Genomic DNA, 12,416 nt, shown 5'->3' with positions numbered 1-12,416 from the left:
TGTATTTTATGGTATACAGCTAACTATATTCCTAATGGGGCTACTGACATGAAATTTACACCAGATGTTGGTAACAACCCACGTAATCCACACATACAAAGGATTCAAAACAAATAAGTCCATAAATTATGTGGAATAAAGTGGAACGACACAGGGAATAAGCATTTAACAAGCTTACTGAAATGTATTTAAAACTTAGTAGAAAAGTCTTTGCTGGTAATGCCAGCTTCACGGCACCTCCTGTATGGATAAACTAGTTGCATGCAAGGTCCAGGGACCTCTTCTTTGAACTCTTATTTTTAGTTCCATAGATTTTCAATTGGATTCAAATTGGGGTGATTAACAGGGCCATTCTAGTAGCTTTATTTTCTTTCTCTTAAACCAATTTAAGTTTCCTTGGCTGTATGTTTGGGATTATTGCCTTGCTGAAATGTCCACCCTTGTTTCATCTTCAGCATCCTGGTAGATGGCAGCATATTTCTATCAAGAATTTCCTGTTACATTTCTCCATTCATCCTTCCTTCAATTTCATGAAGTCTGCCAGTACCATATACTGAAAAACAGCCCCACACCATGATGTTCCCTCCTCCAAACTTCACTGTTGGTAGGTGATTTTGGAGTGATATGCAGTGCCATTTTTCCTCCAAACGTGTTATGTGCAATGACATCCATAGAGTTAAATTTTGGTCTCACCTGGCTAAACTATATTCTTCCAGAATTTCATAGGCTTGTCCAAATGTTGTGCAGCAAATTAGCTTCAGCATGCTTATTCTCCAGCAGTGGAGTATTGTGCAGTGAGCGTGCATAGAGGCCATGTCAGTTGAGTACATTACTTATTGTTTTCTTTGAAACATCTTCTGATGCTCTCAACAATACTTGGGCTCTTGAACAACTCTTCTGATTATTCTTTTGATTCTTTTGTCATAAATCTTGCGAGGAGCACCTGGCCGTGGCTGTGGAGGGTGAAATGATGTTCTTTCTACTTTCAGATTATGGCGCCAATGGTGCTCACTAGAACAGTCCAAAGCTTAGAAATAAGGCTGCGAAGGTCTTGAGGGAGCTCTTTGCTTTTACCCATCATGAGATACTTGGTAATGAGAAACTTTTTATAGACAATCAATTAGGACTAAACCAGCTGATATTAATTTGGGGCAGGATTGCTTTCTAAATACTGACAGATTACAGCAGGTTTCTTGGCTTTCCATGCCTTTTTTTTATCTTTTCTTCATGTGTTTAATACTTATTCCCTTTGCCATTCCACTTAACTTATGCATCACTTAATTTAAAGACTTATTATTTTGGGTTGAAAAACCCAACGTACTGTTCTTTGACTTCAGCTTATTCTTCCACTTCTTCTTTTTCTTCTTAGCGCCCCCAATTATCTAAACACTACTCCTCCTACAGTTTTAGGGGTACAACACCCAGACTTCTTCATCCTATAGCGGAGCAGGTTGCTTGTGCTTTTCTTAGTGATCCCGCCCCCCATCCCGCCCCCCAATTTTTCCATTGACTTGGAAGGGAAGGGGACAGGGAAGATTTTCAAACTGCTGCCACTCTTACAGCTTTGAAGCTGTACTCCCCAAACTTGAATAACATAATCATGGGGTGACCCTAAATGAAACAGCAACATTTGTTGGATGACCCAAAGTGGGAGGAGCCAACAGCCAATCAAATTTCACCAATTAACTTTAATAGGGAAATGTAAACTGCTACCACTCTTACAGCTTTGAGGCTACACTCACCAAACAGCCTGAATGTAAATATGATATTTGTTGGATGCCCAAAAGTAGGTGGAGCTACGAACAGCCATTCAGATTTTCAACCTTTTGACTTTCAGTGGAGGAAATTCAACCTGCCGCCATTCTCACAGTATTAACACCAGGATCCCCAAACTGGGCGGAGCAACCAACAGCCAATCAGATTTCACCTATTGAATTTTACTGGTTTAATGCCAGGGTTCCCAAACTTTGCCACTGGGTGACTATGTCCCAAATTTAGAAAAGTGGGTGGAGCCAACAACAGCAAATCAGATTTCACCTATAAACTTTCATTAGTTTAAATTTAAACTGCGGCCATTCTTTAAATATTAATACTAAGGTCCCCAAACTTTGCAGAGTTAGTCACCAGGTAACTGCACTTCAAGGTTAGAAAAAGTGGATGGTGCCACCAACAGCCAATCAGATTTTACCTGTTGAATTGTAATGGGAAAATTCAACCTGCTGCCATTCTCACAGTATTAATAACAGGGTACCCAAACTCTTCATAGAGGACAGCATTTTTAGGTTTGAAAAAGTGGGTGAAGCCTCCAACAGCCAATCAGGTTTTATCTGCTAAATTGTTTTGGTTGAAATTGAAAATGCTGCCATCCTTGTACTATTTATGCCAAGGTCCCCAAAGTTAGTCACTGGGTGACAATAATTCAAGGTTTGAAATAAGTGGGTGGTTTAAATTAATTTTTGAGGTACACATTCTGCTGAATCCAAATTGATAAACGGGTTTCTACGCCAAACTACCACACTTCAAAACTTCTCTAAACGTAGCATTTTTTATGAAATTTATGCAAATAGTCCAAAGAATTTTTTAGAATTAAAAATTAATTTTATTGCATAAAATAATTCGGCATCCATATAGTTATGCAAATTGTTCACAAATAGTGAATAAATCCAACATTTGTTAGCTTTATATATAACGTGCTTGATATCAGAAAGACATAGTATAGATAAAATGTGAAAAGTGGAGAGGGTTAGTATTAGAGTGGGTAGGTAGCCTTTTCTCAAAATAAAATAGTTTCTCCATTAAGTGGCACTTAATGGCTCAAGGAGGCTGCCATTTTTATCCACACAAGTACTAGTATAAGAAAATCTGTACATCTGCAGTTCAGCTTTTTAATAACACTGCAGATCTCTTATTTTTTCTTGAAGATAAGACTTACAACATAATTGTATAACAATAGGCAATAACAAGTGTAGGCATGTTTTTCATATTGATGGTTTGATGTTATACTAAGATACAGGCTTTTGTTAAAAAGAACTAAAACAAATGCTGAGCTTTGAATAGTATAATTAGTGAAAACAGCAATTTGTAATGCGCTTTTATGTGTTACTGCTATTTTACAGGATATTTACAGCAAAGATGTATGAAGTGGCAGTATTGCAGGTAAATATTAATTTCCCTTACCCAAACATCATTACTAAAGCATGTTAATGCTGGCAATTTAAATCAGATTAAGCTCTCTTCAATGAGGGCTATGACACAGTAGGCGATTTCTAGGTTTTTGTCACTTTCTCACTAAAAAAAGGCACAAAACACTGTAAATCGCCCCCCGATTAAATAGGAATTTCTTAAAGAGCCAGGTATTGTCTAGTGACAGGTGTGTAGCAAGCGGTGCTTTTCACTAAATTTTTACATTTTCTGTTAAACCTAAATTGTACTTGTAAAATGTCTTTGTTATTTTGTGTATTTTAAGATTCAGGACCCCAGCTGCTTTTGGTGTGAAATATTAAAAAGCAATGGCCAAGATATGAAGGAGAAAGTGGAATATGAGCAGCTGTATAATGATCTTAATTGTCTTTATGGAAAGGTCTACAGAAATGTAGAGGAAATAAAGCCAGCATTTGTATCAGTTGGAGAGGTATCTTACATTTTCTTTTCAAATGTGGTCAGTATAAAAATCTTTGCTTGACAGAAGAATCCAAAGCATAACCCTAAACAAAGATAAATACACAAAGTGAATCTAAAAATTGTTACAAACCTATAATTTTAACACAGAAGCCCCTGATTTGCCCCCACGTACTTTCTGGGTTCCCTCAAGCACAGACCTCCTCTTTTGCAATCAACATAGCACATAAGCAGTGCCCATGGGTACATGAAATGTTTACTACCACACTTAGCAGTTTGAAACTGAGTAAGTTAGTCAACTCTGTCTTGTATAGCATAGAACTGCTCACTGTGTTAAGCAGCACAGGTCTGGATTCCCCCTGAGTCACCTGCGTTAGATCTCTGCTACCGAGGGCGACTAACCTCTCTGAAATGCCTTTCCACCAGCAACCAGCACAATTGTTATGAATACAATATTAAAATCAGCAGTTTTAGGGTAATGTCCCACAGAGAAATTAGTTGCCCGCAAGATCTCTGCTATCGTGGGCGATGAATCCCCCAAAATGCCTTTCCACCCACAACAAAGGGAATCGCCAGTGGAAAGGCCTACACATAGCTTTGGTTTTCCGAAGTCATGTGAAGTTGCCTGCAGGAGGAAAATTGGCGCATTTGCGAACACACCATCCCCCCCTTCCCCCGCGCATGTGCATTCGCGCAATCATTTAAACTAACAGTGGAGCAGTGGGGAGGAGAGGTCACCATTTCTCAGTATTTGAGCAAAATTCCGGTGTGGCTTGGGCAGCATGCCCGGGCCACAAATCCGGGCCTGGGGAGAGCTGCCATAGATTAATGCTGCTCTATGGAATGTGAGTCAGTCAGGGGCAGACTATTTAAAGGTTAGAAGGGGTCAGATGTAATTGTGTTAAGCTGTCTTTCTGAAATAATGCACACTTCCAGGAGGTTTAGTACTCTTTTAAAGAGAACAATCACAAAAATGAAAATTTAATGTGAGCATCTGAGTGATGTTTCACCATTTCTAAAAGATACTTTTTAATGTCCCTTCCCCCTCTGTAATTTGTCTTTCTTCATACAGTCAGAGCCAGAGTTTTAATTGACAACTAATTGAAAGTTAGCTCTAATACATTGTCTTGGCAAAGACAGCACACACCAGTGTGTGACTGGTAAAGAGTAACTTGATTATTTCAGAAGTGTACAGATTTTTTGTGTGACATTTATCTAATATTACATTTTAATTTCTGTGATAGTTCCCCTTTAATAATAAAAATGATTTGCTTTTGCTTGGAATATTTTGGTTATGATGCGTCAACTTTAATCTGGAATATGTAATACCACTTATCTATCTGCCTTTTCTAATGTGCTGCAACCACGACTTTATTGCTATTATTTACACACACACACGTAAAAATAAGCAATTTACCTTTCAATACAATTTTGGAATTCAGTATCTTTTCTGTATTGTGCTTTACAAAATGTAGTTTTGCATGGTTTTTTGCGAAGACCTTAATAGTTGGTGCCGAGCTATCCTAAATGCACCTGCATGTAGTGCAGAAGATAACCTTGTGGAGTGCTTCCTAGTGGATCATGCCATTTACTGTCCTGTCAAAAAGAAAAAGTAAGTTTTGTACATTTTTATTTGCTAAATAAATGTCTTTCAGTTGCACATATAAGTCCATGAGCTAATTGATTTAATTTAATTCTGCCTTGTTGTACCCACAAGTATTTGGCCACACACATACAGTAATTTGTAATAATGTTTGTTCTCAGAATGCAGGAAGTAATAGTACATTATCAGAGGTTTGCAAAACAATTCAGAAATGTATTACATTAAGTGAGAAAATGCTGAAAATTGTCCTGTATTGCAGCATTCGCCTTCCTGTGGAAGCTTGTCATCGTCTTCCTTTTCGTGCAAAAAAGTTTAAACTTCACCAAATTCAGCCAGTATCTTTGTGTGTTGATCTTTGTGGAGATAAAGCAGAACTTGGGTAAGAAATGCATCTCAAAGATATTTTTCAATCAGTACAAAAATAATGTTTACTTTTCATGTGCACTGATAACAAAATATGGCTCATGCACAGTTTAGAGGAAACTGTGAAAGGCTCATGAAAGGGGCTTGCCTTCCCCGCCCCTATGCCTTAGGCCATACTTGTACTTGCTTAGCCTTGTTGTAGTGTGGTTATTGTGATGTCTTTGTGATGTGTTGACCTGCACTTCAGCCTTTCCTGACCTTTTAAGATTTGTCTGGAAACCTAAGGGTTTCTCATCTTTCAGTTACCAGCGAACTGTTTGTCATCCTGCACATCACTATGACCACTACATCTTGCTGCTTGATATCCTGCTTACAACTGTTTAGCGATTATTGGTGCAGAGTTGATGAGATCACTTTCCACCACACATGCTACTTGCTGTCAGAGAGCAAGAGACAAGGACAATAGATGTATACTGTATGTATTGAATATAAATGTCACAATATAAAGCTGATTAGCAAATAATACAGATTACTAGTACACTGCATCTCCGAAATCACTCAAATAAGCACAGTAATTTAATAATCAGTCCTGTTGCATGTGATTATTAAACAGACAAACTTCATTTTCTGCTTGAAAATTTTCAGTAGCCTCTAATCTTAGCTTCTCAACAGCTGCCCAGGGCACACTAAGCATGTTAGTATCACTGATACTTTCAACAAAATCCTAGATAGGGAACTCCAGTGACAACTCTTGCCTGTCTTTAGGGCAATGGCTTCTGAAGTGCTTTTTTGGCACCTTGTTTTTAATACCCCAACATACATCTTTAAAGCCCCAAACTGCTCCATTGATTTTCACTATTTTGTGGACGTACTTGTCATAAGATAGTGGAAGGAAATAACAGGAGTTGATATAAGGATACATCTTTACGTAAGAACATGAGAATAGGGAGATAAAGATAATCTCCACTAGCCTGAGAAATAAGGCATAGCGAACCATGAAAGTGAAATGCCAAAACCAGTGGTTAGCTAACCCTATAAGTAAGGTAACCAGCACAAGTTTATAGAGATGCTGGGCTGAATTATATACTGCAAAATGTTTAATTGTAAATTGTTTAAATGTAATTGTCATTAATAAAAAATACCTTTTTGACTGCCCTAGTATGAAATCTTTTTTTGGGGAACAAGGAGTTCGCTCAGGCCTTAAATTGGGTTCAGGCCTCAGAGTTTGAGAAACATTGTTTTTGGAAATAGTTTAGAATTTGTTTTTAATTATTCATTTTGAATGGTTTTGTTTTGCTATGCCTTCTAGTTAAAAAGCATTTTTCCTTCATTTCTTATGTTAGAGTTGCTGACAAATGGGACGCTGCTGCTATTGAGTATTTTAAACATCTTCTAAAGGGTAAGAATTGCATGTGTAACTTTTCTCAAAGTACTCACCATAAAAATGTGGAAGCAGTTTCTACCTGCATTTTGGGAAATTGCCCCATAAAGCGGGGTGTTAAAGTTAAAAAATGGACTTTTGCAACAAATTTCAACTGCATCCATTTTCCCCAGGTATTCTTTCCCAATGATTATGCATGGTGGCAAGCTTTGTGTGTTAAAGTAGTTGTACATGCTGTTCCACTGGTTGGAGGGCATTATTTGAATATGCAGGAAGCCTCTTTAGGGAGCAACTGTTTTGCTTGCACCCCTGGAATTTAGTTTAATACATGAAGCTATTGCATCGGTTTGGGTACACACTCAGCAGAATTTGGTGCAAAACTACATATGCTGTGTGTGCCTTCACCCAGGGAGATGCAATGGCTCAGGGTGTAGGCACAACCAAAAGCTTTTTTCAGCGCAGGGGCAGATTCTCACCCTAAGTATATCCGCAGCCTGAGAATTCGCCCTGTGTGGCATTCGCCTGCAGCTTAAAGGAATACTGGCATGGAAAAACATGTTTTTTTTCAAAACACATCCATTAATAGAATCCCTTTAATTCTTTTTTTATAATCAAACGTTTTACTTGCCACATTATATGTAGGCTCTCACAAGCTTTGATTATAATTCAGCTTGGTTAGAAATCAACAATGTCATGTAAGAAATTTGTGCCTTATGGGGCCTATTTATTTTGTTCACTGACATAGATTTTTTTTTATTCCCATGATCAGGATCGGTTATTTTAAAAATTGTTTTCCCTGCTTTTGCTTTCAATTCATGTGCTCCATTTCAGAGTACATAAACCTACGACTTCCCTGAAGAGTATAACCTACGACTTCCCTGAAGAGTATAACTTTTACTTCATTTGTCAGAGTTAAATTATTGAGGAGCACAAGGAGAGAGGATATATTCCACCCTCCTGTCCACTACCATGCACAGTTAGGGAGCAACAGAAGACACAGACCACAATGGGGCAAATGGTACCCTATGGCAGGTAGTAAGGATAGTAGTATATCTGATGATGCACCACAAAACCATTTTTTTTTCTTCTGGCATAAGGTGCACAACCATTCCCCTGGGCAGAAGTGCTTCCTGAATGAGCACTAATGGTTGCATTCTTCTTCCACCTCAGTCAGGTGGAATCTGAAATTACCCCTATTGTGTCAGTTTTTCTTTATGTGCGTTGCTGTCTATCTGCTTTTTGTAACTAATTATAACTATTTGCAAAACATTTTCTTTTTTCTAGAGTCCGTTCATGCTGAAGCAAAATTATTCTCTATAGAAAACAATATTTTGAGTGTATATCTTTACATCGTTACTACAGAGGCTACGGTAATTATAATAAATTTTAATGTATTTCATTTATTTATCATAAATCTTCAAATAATTTCAATGAAGCAAAATGCTAATAATCATTTATCCCTAAGGTGTGTGTTAATGATGAACTGGTGGCAAAAAGCTTTGCTTGTTTCTGTTCTGATGTACAATCTTGTGAAAAAATCATTCCTACAAGTCTACAAAATATGCAACCTTCCAAGGAAGTTGATAATCCTGCACAGATGTTTTGGCCTGAGATCTATAAAACAAAAAAAATACCATTTTATGAAGGTAGGGATGCTCAAAGCAGAATGTTCCCTTTTTCGTTATTTTATTTATCAATTTATTAAGATCAGATATTCTACCATATTAAAATGACTAAAAAAAATCCAATGATAAAAAAAGCATTGCAAAGTAGAGTGATAAATAAAATTTCTCTTTATTCTTCCTCAGGTTTTCCAATAAATGAAAAGGATGAAATGGAGCCCAGGTATTAAACTATATTCTTGGTGCAGCAGTTTGAAATTTACTTGTAGCAAGTCCTTCAACTGGTTTGTCAAATTTCAGTTTGTTCACATGATTTAAAGCCACTAAAATTTTTAGCGTTTGTCTAAACACATTTCCATGTTCCTTTTTTTATTGTAGTAGGCAACTAAAGAACTGGTTTGTTTTTCGGAATGTGTTAAATAATGCTAAATTGTGGTTGGTTAAAGCAAATATACTCAAATTTATTTTGAAAAACTATATGCTGTTTTCAGTGATGGCACTAGGTTTAGGTAGGGCAACAGGTAGAGGGTCAGGTTGTAGATAAGATTAGTTGCGGGTTGGTTCTAAGTGTAATATTCTCTCCTCTAAAAATATTCTGCCATATTCCAGCTTTTCTAGCTACCCTCTTGGCAAAGAATTACAGATTTTCTTTCATGGGTTTCCCCCCTCCCCTCCTTTTTTTTCCTTTGGGACCTTTGATTTGTCCCAGTATAAGGACTCTCTCCTTTTCACAGTTAGAAATTCTTTTTGGTTGTTTTCCCATCACATAAGGGCCCCCAAGTTCTACTGGAAATGGTCTGGACTGGGACTGGAAATGCTAAATTGAAGCTGGCTTTCTTTTGTTGTTTCGTGCCATAGTCAAAACGCAACAGTAACAATAATTGGAAAAAAGTTTGTTTAGCTATTTATTGTTGAAGGGGTGTGTAATGTTTATTTAATCTGCACTTGATTGTCTTCAATCGGGTGGTGTGCAACTGAAAATGGACAATGGACAAACTCCTTAAAGTATTTAGTTTAACTGCACCCTCCCACCAATATGGCTGCTAGGGACTCAGGAATAAAATGTAACTTTTATTAAATATCTAAAATCGACTCTCCAGATTAAGGGGAAGATTAAAATTGCCAACCTGTTGTGGATTGGGAAAAAAACACAATGAAAGATACCTGTTTTGTCTTGTCCTAATCATTGGGGAAAAAAATGGTTTCCGAGAATACACGCCCTACGCATGTAGCCGATATCTGCCAAAAAAGCGAGACTTTGCATTTTCCGTGGATATCAGCTACATGTGCCTGAGCCCAAGCATATTCAATGCTTCCTCGTGCAGGCACAAGGAGAACTTTTTATCAAGCGAGAAAACTTGCCGAGAATATCACTATGGGGCCGATTCACTAATGTTGAAATCCGATCATTTCTGATGATCGCAAATGTCACAAAAATCACAAAATGTTCGTATCTGAACTATCGTAAACGGCGGTTAAACCTTTCTGACTTTGAACCTTCAGTGCATGATTTTGGAAGCCTCCCATAGGACTCAATGGCACTCTGCAGCTCCAATCTGGCCCAAGGAAAGTCACGATACCGAATCTTGAATGAATCCGAAACTTTTGTACTCATTGTGATAAATACGATTTTGTTGCGCAAATTGTTGCAAAGTACGAAAAAGTTGCGCAAATTAACAAAAAAATCGCAGAAAATACGCAGTTCTAAACCTTTTGAAAAATTAAGAATTTTTTGTATTCGCACTCATTCGTACATTGATGAATGTGCCCCTATGTGTGGCACTGCCCTTAGCTTAAAGTAACCTGTATATAAGGAACCCAGTGTCTATGGTTAGCACTCAAGAATATGCATCACAAAATTATCTGTTTTCATTTGTACTTTTTCTTTTTGTAGTTATATTTTGACAGGATATTAACTGGTTTCTGTTCGGTCTTCTGCCATTACTAGTAGGATTAAATGCTATTTTTTTTCCCTAGAAATCACTGTGAAAAGAAACCTGAAGAAAAAGAGATGTGGGAAGAAAACCATGACTTTGACAAGTAAACTTGTTTCTGATTGTTCCTATTCAAATAAGCTGGAAATGCATTTTTGTTTTGTTTTTTTCCCTGTTTTCTTAAATTGGAGTGCCAATGTCAAATTTATTTTTCATGTAAAATTTGGTTGTGTTCACCACATATTGATTGAAAAGTGCCAGTTCCAGCTGTTAGATATATTTTAAATCAAATAAATGAGTAAAGAAGGGAATGGGTTCTTTTCTGCTCACTTAAAATATTTGGTGCAGAAATGTGCAGGTATTACAGTATAATTACATAGAAAAGACTTCTTTACTTTTGGTAGGGATATAAAGAATCTATGATTTTTTTGATTCATCCAAATATGGAGTCTTCCACAAAAGACTCCCACCTGTCTTTTGTGGAGCGAGTGCCCTACTTTCCTGTTATGCGCATGATTGTGACATATGAGTAGGAGACACAGACCTATCTTTGTGGGGAAAACTAATTTGTATGTTGTAGAATTGCCGATTCTTTGCAGTTTTTCAGTTGGTCTTTTTTTTAGAAACTTTATAGTTTTTTGGTTATTTGCATTTATTTTCTTCTGCTTTTCAACCTAATATTAAAATGCTGTGTGTTTCTTAGGGTCACTTACCCCGAAAGCCACAAGCACTATTGTTTAGTGAGTTTTCTATTTTATTGTTATTTGTATTATGTATTGTGTTTTTTTTTATTCAGTCCCTTTCATATTCTAAATGCCAGTCTCGCATTTAAACCACTTCCTAGTTGCTAGGGTAATTGGACTCTAGTAACCAGATAGTTGCTAAAATTTGATAAAAGTGTTTGCTCCCAACTGTCCTGGATACTTCCTGAAATGTCCTGCGGTGCTTTTAAGTGGCCCGCGCATCTTCGGGTCTTCTCAGCTTTGTTTTCTCAGCTCCTTATGTCACCACTGTGTGTTTGTCTTCGGCTCTTTCTGGCTCCTTCAGGCGCTTTGGGTCATCTGTCCTTTTCCTCTTTTTCCAAATGTCTGCAAGTCTTGTGAGATTGTGAGTATGGCATAGCAAGCCATTTCAATTCAAATTCAAAACGAACAGGGTGGGTGCTGCTCAGGCTGTGGGTCACAAAAGTTATGCTGGTGCTGCTGTGCCTTTAGCTACTACTCTACAAGCTCTTGTTACTGCTCCATTTTTTAAAAAAAACAAGCTTGGTGAGTCCCTCACTTTAACAAAGGTGTTTATTAATAATTAATATTCATTATTTATTAATAATTAAACACTCTTGTTACAGTCAGGGACACGCCAAGCTTGTTTTTTTTTTAAAAAAATGAAGCAGTAAGTAGAGCTTGTAAAGTAGTAGATAAAGGCACAGCAGCACCAGCATCACTTTTGTGACCCACAGCCTGAGCAGCACCCATGACAAAAAGAACCGAAATGACCCAAAGCACCTGAAGGAGCTGGAAAGAGCCGAACACAAACACGCAGGAAGAAGCCATGAAGATCCAAAGACGGAGGTGACAGAAGGAGCCAAGAAAATCTGAAGGAAGCTAAGAAGACCCAAAAACGAGCGGCACACGTAAAGGCACCGCAGGATATTTGGGTAAGTATCCGGGACAGCGGGGCGGTGTGTGGGCAAAAACATTTTCACCACTCTACGCACGGCAAAAATTTTTGTCCCTCTTTCTCATTTTCAAATGTTGGTAGGTATGTGTTAGTTGAAATGTTGGTAAGAAAAAAGTGTGCTTTCAAAGCAGTCAAGTTAGCTGGGACAGGTAAAACATTCAACACGTACAAGAAGCATGCAAAAAAAAAGCTATCAGGCAAGCTAAAATGTAGAT

At 37.6% G+C, this 12,416-nt stretch overlaps 1 protein-coding gene across 3 annotated transcripts in view; it reads left to right on the top strand.

The window, feature by feature from the left end:
• Window positions 1-12,416, top strand: part of tdrd12 (tudor domain containing 12) — a 68,575-nt gene that overhangs the window by 4,782 nt on the left and 51,377 nt on the right. Inside the window, exons 1-10 of one of the 3 annotated variants that reach the window (XM_012961356.3) lie at window positions 471-604; window positions 3,117-3,156; window positions 3,467-3,631; window positions 5,094-5,230; window positions 5,481-5,600; window positions 6,928-6,983; window positions 8,250-8,335; window positions 8,431-8,611; window positions 8,774-8,810; window positions 10,565-10,627. In XM_012961356.3, coding sequence (XP_012816810.2) covers window positions 3,133-3,156; window positions 3,467-3,631; window positions 5,094-5,230; window positions 5,481-5,600; window positions 6,928-6,983; window positions 8,250-8,335; window positions 8,431-8,611; window positions 8,774-8,810; window positions 10,565-10,627 — 869 coding nt within the window. In that variant the 5' untranslated portion in view covers window positions 471-604; window positions 3,117-3,132. Of the gene's footprint in view, window positions 1-470; window positions 605-1,028; window positions 1,092-3,116; window positions 3,157-3,466; window positions 3,632-5,093; window positions 5,231-5,480; window positions 5,601-6,927; window positions 6,984-8,249; window positions 8,336-8,430; window positions 8,612-8,773; window positions 8,811-10,564; window positions 10,628-12,416 lie in introns of those variants that run through there. The other 2 variants (XM_031900806.1, XM_018093101.2) reach the window with 2 other exon arrangements.

The sequence above is a fragment of the Xenopus tropicalis genome, chromosome 4 (genome assembly GCF_000004195.4).
Source record: "Xenopus tropicalis strain Nigerian chromosome 4, UCB_Xtro_10.0, whole genome shotgun sequence".
Taxonomy (NCBI): Eukaryota; Metazoa; Chordata; class Amphibia; order Anura; family Pipidae; genus Xenopus; species Xenopus tropicalis.
Note: the sequence above shows the minus strand (reverse complement) of the source record. Positions and strands in the feature narration are given on the sequence as shown.